The 14,879-nt window shown below is 33.9% G+C and overlaps 1 protein-coding gene across 6 annotated transcripts in view; it reads right to left on the bottom strand.

Annotated features, from left to right (window-relative positions):
* Positions 1-5,080: 5,080 nt before the first annotated feature.
* MDH1B (malate dehydrogenase 1B) overlaps positions 5,081-14,879 on the bottom strand; it is a 44,095-nt gene continuing 34,296 nt past the window's right edge. For 3 of the 6 annotated variants that reach the window (XM_074191524.1, XM_074191527.1, XM_074191529.1), the window contains 5 exons: positions 12,754-12,805; positions 11,419-11,502; positions 8,684-8,719; positions 7,586-7,622; positions 6,063-6,931 (listed from right to left, as the gene is read on the bottom strand). In XM_074191524.1, coding sequence (XP_074047625.1) covers positions 7,618-7,622; positions 8,684-8,719; positions 11,419-11,502; positions 12,754-12,805 — 177 coding nt within the window. In that variant the 3' untranslated portion in view covers positions 6,063-6,931; positions 7,586-7,617. Of the gene's footprint in view, positions 6,932-7,585; positions 7,623-8,683; positions 8,720-11,418; positions 11,503-12,753; positions 12,806-14,879 lie in introns of all 6 variants that reach the window. The other 3 variants (XM_074191528.1, XM_074191526.1, XM_074191525.1) reach the window with 3 other exon arrangements.

Genomic DNA, 14,879 nt, shown 5'->3' with positions numbered 1-14,879 from the left:
CTAGTTAATGTTGACATTAAATATTATATAAAAAAAATTTATTTCCAAACCACAGTGAAAGCTCAACCTATTAAGGCCTCTAATCTAATTTAGATATATCACGAAATAAAATGATAGTACATATCATGAAATAAAATATAGTATATTTTCTAAGCATATTGTTTCATTTATTTGCCCATTGTATAAGGACAGGCAAGAATTATTTTACTGTTGCTCAAAGGTGACTAGGAAGCAGTATGAGAATTTTGATTAATTACCATATTTGCCAACACTTAGAGAAGGAAATGGTAAACCTCTCCAGTATATTTGCCAAGAAAACCTCATGGACAGTATGGTTCCTGAGGTCACAAAGAGTCAGATGCAATTTAATGACTGAAAAACCAAAACAGCACAGGAAAATTTATAAATGAATTTCCAAGTAATTTTTATGTAACCTCACAATTTTCATGTCTTTTAAATATTTCCTTTAGTCATAGAGATGGCTTTCTCCCAAATCTCTGAGTCAGTGGGAGAAGTATACCATCTTTCAACAATTCAATTATGTGGTTGTAGATATTCTCTATTATCATTCATATTTAAGATTGTTACCTTTCTAGGTTTCCCAGGAAAAAGTCTTCTGGTCACATATTTGGTTGGAAGTAATCCAGGAATTTATAGTAGAAAAAAACTAAATTGATTATTGTAATGAAATTTCATTGAAGCACTTTCCTATGTGGTTAGCTCATTGTTCTGAATGGTCAGTAATTGCATGCAAAAAGAGGTCAGGTGAAAGGAAGCTGCACTGTTTAAGAACTCTGAAAAGCACATTCATTAATAATAAATATCGTGAATAATTGACAACTACTTCTCCATTTGCTCATTATTTGTATGTACAAGAGAGGTAAACAAAGTACCTTCAGTAGCAGTAGACTTTCTAGAAATTGTTGTGACTGTTGGGTAACCATTGGGACTGGAAAAGAGGAGTGACCTAACAAAAGAATCTGGTCTAATAATTGTATTTTATTTGACATAGGTTAATTCATATTGATTTTTCGTAAAATATTATATATTTGATAAAATATTAGAAAAAATAATACAGGTCTCCAAAATAGCAGTATTTATTTGGGAAGAACATGTAGCATGGTTCTGTGGACCAGTTTGTAATGTCATTTGAAAATTTTCTATTTTGTTCAGAATAATTAAAAATAAATGTTTTTCACTAAAATGTTTTGCAAAGATGACAGGTTTCAGGGTGAACACATTTCTCCTTTATTTTAAAGAATTTTTAAACTTCAGATTCTGATAATCCAAGGGCTTCATTTTCCTCAGATCCCTGATAACTAGCAGTTAGCATTATTGTTCCTTATTAAAGCTAAGAAGACAAACAACAAGCTTGTAATATCCTTGCTAGTGAGAGTAGAGAATGAAGGATATCGAATTACAAGATAAAATGCTCTTGGGATTATTTTCTAAGTCAAGATAACTTATTAACCTTTTTTTTTAACCTTTTCTACTTGTAGATTACTGATAATGAAAGTGATCACAATTATCAACATTTGCTCTCTATAGGAAAAAAACTACAATAATAGTATCAGAGATTTAGAATTAGAAAGGACTCTAGAGACTGTACTGTCTGGGCTGGATCTGACTTAGTTTAGGTTTGAAAATAGAACAAAATAAGGTCATTTAATGTTTAACAAAAAAAAAACTAGTTTGCCATAGCAGAATTTATTCATCAAAGTTAGGCATCGAGAATATCTTGATTTGATTCAAATGAGGGATGCTCCTTTTTCCAAGGAGTCAAGAATCAGTTATACCTCTCAGAGCTCCTTGTGCCTGCTTTGTACTCAAATAATGAGAAAGTAATATCAACAGTCTGAGTCTTCAGTCTCTTGAGCCAGCCAAGTCTTAAGGTCTCAAAGCCTTTTAACAAAAAACTAGCCTGAGTTGCATGAGAAATCAGCATAGGATATTTAAAGAAACAGTATTATTGGCTTTGAAACTAAAAGTTGAAAAACTTTTCCTTTTTCTCATTTCTATGTAAATTATATTTTTGCATTAACAAAAATATAAATATATATAGTATATTTTTCCTCATAAAAGCTATGTCAGTTTGAGTGATGTTGGGTTAGAACAAAAATAATATTCAGAATTTTATGTTCTAAAATATTTGAACTAATGGTATTATTGAAGACTTGTGAAAAAAATGAATTTTACCATCTTTATGAATACTGTGAAACTGGGATTCTGGGAAGTCTCTGAACAAGTCATTTAACCTCTCTAGTTTTGTTTCCTCAACTATATGCCTTTTGAGTTTCTTTCCAGCTCTAAAGTTTGTTATTCTATATTGTTAGTGAATTCAGTTTCTTAACTACCTTAATTAAAAGAAAAAAGGGTGGGGGAAGGCAGAGGAAGATACAATTTCTGCTAATTTGACATCCTAAAGTTATCAGATGAAAGCATTGAACACAGAAGAATAAACTAGAGTCTGTTGGAATACAGTTTAAGTGAGTTAGCAGTGGACATGAAAAGATAAAATGAGTTGATGCCAACAATTATTCAAAGTATCCAAGTGGGGAAATAATTGAGTATCATCTATTGTCTGCTTTCTACTCATTGAATATTATAATAATGTGGATGGTCATGGTGAGAAATATTCATTTGGTACCCATTGGGTATGTGATTGGAATCCAGATCGGGGGTGATTAAGAGCTGATCCTGGAAGAAAAACCTAAAGAGGCTCAAAGAAAACAGTGAAAATGCTTGCATTTTCATAATTTTACTGCCCCTGATTAGATGGCTCATTCATCCCATGCTCAGTCAGACAAATTTATATTTTGCTCATGAAATTTCTAATTTGAAATTGAACATTTTTAAATGATGTGATTTGTTTTTCCATTTAGAATTATTAAATGTGAGTGAGGTGGGACCTCAGGGATCATCTAGTCCAATCCTCTAATTTGTCAGAGAAGGGAACTGAAATCCAGAAGATAAATAAACTTGCCAAAAGTCATCCAACTAATTATAGTAATGTCAGAAGTTGAATCCAGTGTGCCATCCATTATCCCTCTTATTTTCCTGATTATTGTAGTATGACTCTTTATTTTTTCAAATTACATGTAAAAATAATTTTTGACATTTATTTCAAAAAAGGTTTTGAGTCCTAAATTTTGTCCCTCCTTCCTTTCCTTTGTTCTTCAGTGAGAATATAAGCAATTTTATGTTATCCATGTACCAACATGCAAAACATGTTTCCATCTTAGGTGTGTTGCAAAAGAAAACATAGACCCCCAAAATAACAAAAAATAAGTAAAAAACAATTCAATTCCATCTACATTTAGACTTCCAGTTCTTTCTCTAGAGGTACATAGCATTTTTCAACATTAGTCCTTCAAAATTGTCTTGGATCATTGTATTGCTGAAAATAGCCAAGTCATTCACTATTGATCATTGTACAATATTTCTGTTATTGGGCACAATGTGTTCACTTGGTTCTGCTCATAATCATATACCACAACTTATTCAGCCATGCCCAATTGATAGGCATCCTCTTCGCCACCACAAAAAAGACATGTTATAAATATTTGTGTACATACAAGTCCTTTCCCTTTTTAAAAAAAAAAAAAATCTTCTTTGAATACAGACTGAGCAGTTAAATTACTTGGTCAAAGGGTGTGCAAAGTTTTATAGCCCTTTGGGAATAACTCCACCAAATGTTTTCCACCATGGCTCTCTTACTTCATAAATCAACAATGCAATAATGTTCCAATTTTCCCATATCCTCTGTTTGTCATTTTCCTTTTTCATATTGGCCAACTTGATAAATATGAGGTGATATCTCGAGAGTTGTTTTTATTTTCCTTTCTCTAATCAAGTGATTTAGAGCATTTTTCCTTATGACTATAAAAGTTTTTATTTTTTTATTGGCTAAAAGTTTCCTGATAAATTTGACCATTTATCAATTGGGGAATGACTTGTATTCTTATGAAGTTGACTTAGTTCCCTTTATTTGGAAAATAAGGTCTTTATCAAAGCAATTTGTAAAAATCACTCCCCCCAGTCTAGTTTTTCTGTTTTCCTTCTAATCTTGAATGCATTGATTTTGTGCAAAATTGAATGTGGTCAAAATTATAGAAAATATGTTACATCCTGTATATAATATATATTACATCCTGTATTTCTTTTCTACATCTCTCTCATTCTATTGTTCAATCATAAATTATATTCCCTAATCCATAGATTATATGAGAAAATTATTCTATGAATTCCTAATTTGCCCATAGCATCACCCTTCATGTATAAATTATGTACAGATTTTAACCTTATTTTGGTATTATGGTGTGAAATGTCAAATTTTCCCAGCAATTTTTTGTGAAATAGTTTCTGTCCCAAAAGCTTGGATTCTTACTTTTATCAAACATTGTATTACTATGGTCACATACTACTGTGCATTATATATGTAATCTATTCCACTGTTCCACCTCTCCTATTTTTTAGCCAGTATCAAGCTGTTTTGATGATTATCATCTTGTAATAGAGCTTGAGATCTGGTATGGCTACGATACCTTCATTCATGCTTTTTTCCATCGATTCCCTTGCTATTCTTGACATTTTTTCCTCTGAGATGAATTTTGTTATTTTTGATTACTATAATTTAGAGAGGGACTATTATGCCAATAGCTCCTCCATATATAAGCTACTTTAAATATATTTTTCTATTAATGTCTTTATCTAAATATTCATTCATTTATTCAAATTTCTTTATTAATTCATTTGTCTATTGACTGATTGATTCTAAGCAATAAGGAAGCTCCTTCTACCAATCTTGGTCAGAGGCAGCTATATGGTATTTTAGATTAAAGTGCTAGAGTTCAGTACAATTTCAGATATGGTGTGACCTTGAGTTAAATGATTTACCCTTTGTTTGCCTCAGTTGCCTCAACTGTAAAATGAAGATATAATGGCACCTAGCTCACAAGGTTGTTGTGAGGATTAAATGAGGATATTTTTGAAGTGGTTGCCACAGTACCTGGCCCAGAGTAGGTGATATATAAATGTTGTTATTAGCAGTAGCAGTAGCATCATCTACTCTGAGACAAAATTTCCTGGGGACACTGATGGGTTGAGTAATTTGTCCAGGGGTTTGAACCAAGGAACTTTGCTGAATAGGATGTATATAAATGAGAGATATCATGTATTTATTCACAAAAGTATGTAACTCATGAGAAGCATCCTGATCTTTCTTTTTTTCCTTAGGTTTTGTTTTTTTTTTTTGGCAAGGCAAATGGGGTTAAAGTGGCTTACCCAAGGCCACACGGCTAAGTAATTATTAAGTGTCTGAGACCAGATTTGAACCCAGGTACTCCTGACTCCAGGGCCGGTGCTTTATCCACTGTGCCATCTAGTCACCCCTGTATCCTGATCTTTCTAATGACTCTATTATCTATGTGTAGTATGTAGATAATATGTACATATATTCTTCACATCATTACCATGATGTAAAATTTATTAACAGAGATAATCAAAAGTTTTTATTTCCAATTATTTGTTAGAATAATATTAAAATCTCACAATGTTAAGCTGAATATTACCCAGAGGTAATATTGAATTAGGGGGTCAAGAGCTGGCCTCCGAGTCAAGATCTGGATTCAAGTCCAAACTCTGACCACACACTTGCTGTGTGACCCTGAAAAAGTCACTTAACCTCTAAGCTCTCAAGGAGCTCTCTAAGACTATACAAAGCAGCTGCCAAAATGCAATGGTAAAGGCAGTTTCCTCACTATGCCAATGGTATTACAAGTCTGCTGCCCCATCCCTAACCAACACTTCAAAACACCTGTCTGGTCTATTTCTCTAATTTCACAGGGGGGGAAACTGATGCCCTGAGAGCTGTGATTAGTCTTAAATGTTTTAGGTAGTTCTAGGATTCAAATCCATTTTTTCTGACTGCAAACATTTTTATACCATGTCAAGAATTCATGTTTCCTCATGTCCTCTTGAGACAACACTGGCTAAGTAAAATAAGAAAGAATGGAGAGAGCTGGGGGTGGGGTTCATTTCCTAATTTTTTGCAATGCTTTTGAGTGTAAGAATTTTTAAGTAATGATTTTTATTTTTATTTCCCTTCTAATATCATTCAAATCTTTCAGACACTGAGGACAGTATAGAGGAGAATGGAAGTGAAGTATTCTTGTAGTTAGAAATGGGCTGGTTCATCAGTTTTTCCAACAGAATTGCTGTCATTCTCCACCATTCTGAGAAATGCATTGTCAGCAATAATGCTGGGAAATAGACATAATTATGTTTGCAAAAATATTAAGATGAATGCTCTCTGTAAAAAGAAACTAAGTAAATTCTGTTGTGTTTTAGAAATGCTTTGTTTCACTACATCAATGAAATAATATAAATCTCTGAGACTGTCTCCTTTGATTAAGACTTTCAGAAGGATACATATATCCTACCAGTCATTTACCAAATATGCAAAAGGGACAGACATTAGAAGATTGAAAATGGTCAGTGAGTAGGGATGGGGAAGTTCTTAATTGGCACTTTAAAAAAATTATTAAGATTCTTTCAAATTTTATGTGGATTTTGATTTAACTTCTGCAACTTGTAGTTAATTAAAGTCTAGCCAATGGTTTCAACTATATTACACAATTTATTATATTTTTGTTTCAAAATATACATATAATTCATTTGAAAATACTGAACTACTGTTTACAAATTAAATAAGTATAGGTCAATACAGGTGGGAAATAAATTCCTCTTGACAATTCATTAATATTAATGTAGTTACCTATTGTAATATTCTAAAAGTCACCTCAGTCTCTCATTCCATTATTTTTCCCAACAATGGACATATACAACCTCTGGTACATCATATTTTGTTTCCAAACTTGTCATCCTTCACCTGAATTTTTCTTTTGGTAATCCAGGGATTCAAATTACATTCCTGAAGAGAAAAGAATGAGGCAATATAAGCAGTTTAAGTGCCTGTTTGGCTACCTATGCTCTGACAGCTATCAATAGTAATAATAGAGCATTTACATACATTATCTTTTATCTTCACAACACCCCAGTGAGCTATACATGGCAGAGAGCATTTTTTTCCATTTTATGGATAGTAAAGCTGAGGCTTTGGGAGGCAAAAGAACTTGCCCAATGCCACGGAGCTCCAACTCCAACTTGTCTCCCGCCTCTAAATGCAGCATTTTCTCACTTTATTACATTATTGTGATTAGCTCTTTACAATACTACTGTAAAATGAAGCCTAAACCTTCCAGAACACCAACAATTTCCCTGCTCTGATGTGGATTCCACTTCAGATTGACCCCCCCCCCCCTTTAGTTTTACAGCCAATGCTATTCTCTGTTCTAGATCTACTCTGCTCCCTGGTTCATTCTGCAGCACCAATCCCAAAGTGCTCAGTCCTGCTCCTAGACCGAGTTTAAACTGAAAGAACACATATAGGAAGGGAAACTTGGGAAGGGTGGAATGAGGAGACCCCCCCACCGTCAGTGTTTGGCTGTTCTAGAACTGGATTAAGAAAGCTGAGGGCTTTGCCTCAACATACTGTTTAATTTCATCCACCCCAAGAAAAACATACCTTTTTAAGAACAGTTCAGAGATGGGAGTGCTTTAATCTATTTCAAAAAAGAAATTTTAATACAAATAGTAGTCAGAATATTGTTGCCCAGTTATTTCTAACTCTTCATGATCCCCTTTTAGGATTTTCTTGATAAATATATTTGAATATTTGCCATTTCCTTCTCCAGCTCATTTTATAAAGAAACTGAGGCAAACAAGGTGAAGTTACTTGCCCAGGGTCACACTACTACTAAGTGTCTGAGGCTAGATTTGAACTCAGGTCTTCCGGACTCCAGGACTTCCAGTCTAGACACTTGTGACACCACCTAGCTTCTCCCAAAATACTGCCTTGTATTTATTTTTTACATACTTATAAGCATAATGTCTTCTTCAAATGTTAACTCCTTAAGGATGGGAACTGTTTCATTTTTGTCCTAAGTTCCTATGTTACTGTCTGATATATGCATGTATAAACATAAAAATGTAAATATATACACCATCCTGCTTAATTGATGATTAATTGGAGATTTTTTTCCTATGAGTTAATGGTCCATAATAGAGAAAGCTTTCCTGGTTCCTGTTTGGCATTGTTTAGGGTCTGGATGTCAATGAAAAATAAATTTTTTTTTAGAAAAATAAAATTCTTAAAGGCTATTCTGAAGTAATCAAAAATTAGATACGAAGCTCTGATTCCTTATACAATGAAATTTTCTTGAATGGAAATTTTATACTAAAGGGAATTAATTACATGGAAGAACTTTAGAATATATAACCTGAAATCTGGGCTTCTTATCAGGGAATATTGGGTTCCTTTTTTATTTATTAATTCTAATTGGCTTTTCATTACTATCAGTTAGATCATATTAATATAAAGTTGGTCTCCGAATCAATGGCACCTTCCTCCCTCCCTCTCCCCTCATCCTCCACTGGCTAGGTCTATAACATTTAGCACCTACTTCCTTTGAGGGGTGAACAAGTATACCTGAGGGACTTTGTGGGAAGGACCCAAGCTTCATTTCCAACAACTTGGTTCCATTGGACCACTTTTACAAGTAACAATTAACAGAGACGCCATCGCACAAATACAGTATCAGCTTTATTTATGTCTGTCACCTACCTGTTAGGAATTCTTGGTTACTATGATGTGAGATATCTATAGAAGGTATCCCAAAGAAGTGTTCAGGAAAAAACAGAAACAAAAAATAAAGTCATGAAAAGAATAAAATCAATATTATCATTTATCAGATCTGGAAGTCCCTTAGAGACCATCTAGCCCAACCTCATTTTATAAATGAGAAAACTGAGGGCCATTCAAACAAAATTTTGTTATCTAATTTTAAGGGGTAAGAAACTAACTCATAAGAATACATTAATTATAATATACAGAAATGTTTTTATTTTAAATGAAATCAATTTTGAAACTGATTAGCTCAATTCAGTATTCCTCCTTCAATGAATATTTCTCTCTCTCTCTCTCTCTCTCTCTCTCTCTCTCTCTCTCTCTCTCCCCATATATAGTACTTAGAACAAAGCCTTGGCACAAGGTAGATGCTTAAAAATATTAATTTACATAAATATGCATGTTGTTTGAGGTTGATCAGTAGTTTCAGTCCTATCGGACTCTTCCTGATCCCTTTTGGAGTTTTCTTGGCAAAGATCCTGTGGTTTGCCACGTCCTTCTCCAGCTCATTTTATACATGAAGAAACTGAGGCAAACAAGGTTAAGAGATTTGCCTAGGGTCATACAGCCAGTAAATGTCTGAGGCCAGATCTGAACTCAGATCACCTTGACTCCAGGTTGAAGGCTCTATTTATTGACCTACCCAGCTACCCACATCTAAGTAAATGTGGCTATGTGTACACACAGATCCTACCTATATAAAGAAATTACAGAATTTTGTTATTTGGAAAATGTTAATAATAAACTAACTTCCATTTAAACTCACTGCTCAAATTCTTCATCCTCAACTATTTCCTTAGTCCTCCTACATACCGAGCACATTCTTTTCTTCTGAAACTGTGATCTGAAATGTCACCAATGACCCCTATCTAAATCACTAAATCCAATGGCTTTTTTCTTAAGTCTTTCTGGTCCTTGACATCTCAGTAGAAATGCTGCTTTGTTTATCAGCCTATTCTTTCTAAAAAACTGTCTTCTCCCTTAAATCCTATCATAAAAGCCTCATTTATTCCCCCTCTGACCTCTCTTACATCACATTTTCAAGTTTCTCTCTATTCTTCTACCCTATAAATGTTCATACTCCTCTAACTTCCAGTTTCCTCTCTCACTTGGAGAGCTCATTCATTCACACACAATTTCAATGATCAAGCCTATGTGAAAGACTTAAAAATCTGAATTTTCAACCTGAACTTTAGTCACGAATTTCTAGTTAACTGGCCAAACATCAATACCCACTCTTCCCAGCATCATTTCAAACACTTTGTCTTCCACTAAGACACAGCAGCCAGAGTACTAAGCCTGGAATCAGAAAGACCTGAATTCAAATTTGGTTTTAGCTACTAGGTTTATGACTCTTTAGCAAGTCATTCAACTTCTCTTTGCCTGTTTTTCCAACTGTAAAATGGAATAATAATAGCCCCTATACCTTGCAAAGTTGTTGTAAGGATCATTTTAATTTCAACATCAATATGAAATACTTGTAGAAAAGAGTTTATCACAGAATCTGGCACATGGTAGGAATCATATCAATGTGTATTTCATTCCTTTACCTTCTTTCTCAAACAATCCTTATTTCCTAACCTCTTCCCCCTTTCTATTCATGGTATAATCACTGTTCCAGTCATCCAAGCTCAAAACACTTTGATTCCTCTGGGCAGCTGTCTTTGTATCATATCCACTGTCAATCAGTAGATCTTTTTCCTTAAAAGAATCCCCTTTTTTTCACCCTTGGCTCAGACCCCCAGTGCAGCCATTACTGGTCTACTGTAATGGTCTCCTACATGCTTTTTCTGTTTCACTCTCTCCTATGTCAGTTCATCTTATACACTATGCAAGATAAATCTTTCTAAACCATTTCAGTGATCACTTCCCACATTTAAAGTTTCCATGGCTCCCAAACACCTACTTGTTACCAAGACTGTACTCCTTAACCTCGACTTCCACAATCTCAGTTTACTTTTTCAGTTTAACCTTCAACTAATTCATTTTCTTCATCTTTCAGTTCTGGCTAAAATAGCCTGTACTCCCCAAATAACAACTTGTACTGTGAACATATCTCCCTCTATCTAAAATGTTACATCCCCTTCTCTTTCCTTTTCTCTGTTTTTGGTACCCAGCCCAACCCCTTGGAAAAAGAACTCTTTTGAATACCTATTTTCTGCATCATTTCTGCATCCTAAATGCTTTGGGGGTTACTGCCATTAGTAGTAACATCATGTTAGTTAACTTTTCCCTTATATAGGTTTTATTTTCCTAACTAGATTAGGCTATGTTTCCCAAAGGTAGAAACCAAATTTAAGATAAACAGGATGTTCCAAAAGTCTTATGTAGTTAGAGTTATTAAAGCTCTTAAACAAAATACAGACTTGTTCGAAACATCTTAGCTCAGTTTTAAACTATTAAACCAATTAAAACTTGAAACTTATTTGTATATCCTATAATGTCTTCCACAGAGTAGACACACTAAATCAATGACAATTGTTTTCTTCAACAGTGCATTTCTTCTGAAGAATGGAAAATATTTCAATAGATCTTTGCATTTTTGTAAAAAGGATCAGCAAGTAATATTCTTTGATCCTATTTTATGAACTAGTAACACATTCTATATTTCCATAAGATTGAATTTTAGCATTAAGGGATGAAAATGGATAATTTTTAAATAAATCAATTACTACCACTTTGTTCCCTTTGATCTTCTTCCTCGTTATCATCAATTTGGATTCTGACTCTGTTTTCACGTGGTATGATTTCAGCTACTAAAATATATAAATTAAAAATAAAATGTTTAAAAATAGATGAACAAATCATCATATTTTTTATACTTTACCATAGTGGTTGTTTACTTTCTTGGGTTTCCTATGCATTGCCTAGAGGGGGAAGAGGCTGGGATAGTTTGAGATCTAACAAACCTAGGAAATTACAGTTAGAGGAGAAGATATTAGAAAATAAGATTTCAGGAAGAAGAAAACTCAAGATGATGACAATGACTAGATAAGTTTAACAGGAAAAATAGTAGCAGCAGCAGAAGGAAATAGGACCTCTAGGTCTATTATATGAATACCAGAGTCTACAAATAAATACTACAAAACTAAGACCAGTGATCTAGCACTTGATAAGACAGAGAACCCTCTGAAATTTGAGAACACAAACAACAGTATACTGTTTCTGACTGGTTCAAAAGAGAAATGAGAATTATGAAAGCAGAATTTATAGCCAGCAAAAATAATGGACAAAATAGAAAAACTTTGATGACAAGTCTAATCAAAGAAACAAAAAGAAGACTAAAGATAGGGAATGCAAATATATGGAAGGGAAGGACAATCTAGAAGAGAAGTAAAAACATTAACATTAGGAAAAATATGCTTGCTAAGCAAGCAGAACATTATGATATTAAAGATAGATGTATGGAGACAATTTAAGGTTCATAGATCTCCCAGAACATGAAATGACAAAAAACAAAACAAAACAAAATAAAACAAAAACCCTTAGCACTGTAATGAAGGAAATAATGGAAGAGCACAACCTCGAACTTATGAATATAGAAAATGAAATTCTAATTGAAAGAATTCATAGATCACCTCTAGGAAAAAAAACATTCAAGGTAACAAACTCCAAGACAACATATTGGTTAAATTTAATTATTCATTCAGTTTACTATCCTACAATTATTGTGATGGTGTTTTTCCAAACCATAGACCTAAGAGTTATTTAAGGATCTTATATATCAAAAACCTTTCTAGTTTATCAGAGCTTATATCACATTGGCATAGACTCGGAGAGCACAGGGTGACCACCACAGCTTGGAGGTGCTATACAATTATTGTTATTGTCATCATCATCATTATTATTGTTGTTATGAGACATCTGAGGATATCCTAAGTGAACTAAGTTTTAAAATTATAAAATTTAACTGCAGAGGGGGGGTACATATTTTAAAGATTTTTTATGATATGTACCTTGGTATTTCTTTTGTGACATCTTTTTTAAATTCAATCTAAATTTTTTACCTGGAACATATGGCTGGTAAGCTAATACTTCTCCAAATGCAATTAGCTTTTCCTGTTAAAAAAGAAATAGACATGACTAGAGCACAGATACTATAATCAACAATCACCAATTTTTTGGTCTCAACTGGAGATTTCCCTAGTGTACAACTACTGGTATGAAAAACCCCCTTTGTCAAAGAAGATCAAGAATAATTCAACAACTCCTGTTGTCTGGGTCTGCTGTACAAATGGTCATGCAGTTACTATGTACAAGAGGGCAAGCTTGTACAAAGTGATCCTTCTGATCAAAACAACTGGCTCTTTAAACATTATGTTATCTCTTCATGATCAATATTATTAATTTAGTCAAATTTTAAAATAAAATATTTTACTGACTCTTTTAAATGGTTACAGAGCAAATAAATGGCACTGAGATAATTTGAAGTGTGATTATAAAGTAATGAATCATTTCTTCCCAAATAATCTAGAAAGGGTATCCTGGACTAAGTGGTGTCATTCAAAGTCATCACTCTGGGAGGTTGTACTCTAAATCTCAGGAGCACAATTTCATGTATTAGGATCTCCTTTGAGGTTTTCTTCAGAGAGAATCCGTGAAGCTTTTTCTGAGTGTTCTGGCCTTGTATTTGTTGCATGTTCTTTTTATATTTCTTTGTATTTTTGTTTTGTGCATATGTTATGTTCTCTGTGAATCTGCCATTTCAAGAGGCATCATGGTGTTGTGCATTGGGGACCACAGCTCTAGAATTAGAAGAGCCCTCAGACACCATCTAGTTCAATTCTTCTATTTGGTAGGAAAAAATCTGAGGCACACAGGAGGGTTAGTCCTAGATCACACAAGTATTAAAGCCTCAGAGATAGGATTTGAACTTAGTTTATCCAATTCTTTTTTCTTAATTTTTTTTATTTTTATATACTTTATTATATATTTCCCAATTACATTTTTTTTATATTTATTTATTCTCTTTTTGTACCGGATATGGGCTCGGGTGCTCCTGGCTCCAGGGCTGGGGCTTAGTCCATTGTGCCACCTGGCCATACCTATAATTAGTTTATCCAATTCTAAAACCTGTATTCTCTATAGACCATGTTTCCTCCCCAAAGGTTGTCCTTGGAGTCAGGACGACTGGGGCAAAGTTTCACTTCTGATACCTAGAGATGGTCAATTAACCCCTCAGTGTGTTTTAAGTGATTCTCTAAGACTGAAAATTGCAGATTAAGATGCTAATCTACATTGTGGATGAAATCATAGGTCCAGATCAAAACTACAACAAGAATCTGGGCGCTGAGGCTATTTCACACTAATACAGTATCAATAGCGTTAATTTCAAAACTTAGCACCTCTCACCTGGACTGTTAATGATTTACATGATTATTTGAGATAGTTCATCATTTGATCATATCTTCAAATTGTCTCATAATTTGATCTCCTTGCCTCAAGTCTTTTTTTCCCTTTTACAAAGCTCAGTATTTTCTTAAAACACAGATCTATCTGATCATGCTCAACAAACTATAGTGGCTCTCTGTTGTATTTAGGATCAAAATGAATTCTTCTGTTTAGCCGGGAAGAGAATACAAGGGAATTGGTTTTGAAAACCCAGGACCTTATCACACAAAAGGAGCTGATAAATTATTAAACCAACTGTAAAACTGCTTCCAAGGGGCAGCTAGGTGGCACAGTGAACACTGGCCCTGGAGTCTGGAGTACCTGGGTTCAAATCCGACCTCAGACACTTATTACCTAGCCGTGTGGCCTTGGGCAAGCCACTTAGCCCCATTGCCTTGAAAAATCTAAAAAAAACCCAAAAAACCTGATTCCATACCAGGTGAACCCTTTTTTGAGGTATACACAAATCTCTTGACTGAATAAGAAAGGAAGAAACATCTTGGAAGAATTATGAATAACATTCTGGGGACCGAATAGAAGAATAGTTCAAGAGTCCAGATTTGAAAAAGAAACCAGGTCTAGTTGAGACAGATGGAAAATTGTGATAAATGAAAAACATGAAAGAGTTTCTGGGTAATTAATATCTATATATTAATTTGGTTAGCTTATAATAAATTATAATAAGTTGATCAATGGTTTCTCTAGGTAATCAAAGACCCCAAGGATAACAAGTGAAACTCTA

The sequence above is a fragment of the Macrotis lagotis genome, chromosome 6 (assembly GCF_037893015.1).
Source record: "Macrotis lagotis isolate mMagLag1 chromosome 6, bilby.v1.9.chrom.fasta, whole genome shotgun sequence".
Taxonomy (NCBI): Eukaryota; Metazoa; Chordata; class Mammalia; order Peramelemorphia; family Peramelidae; genus Macrotis; species Macrotis lagotis.
This window is presented reverse-complemented; position numbering and strand designations above follow the sequence as displayed.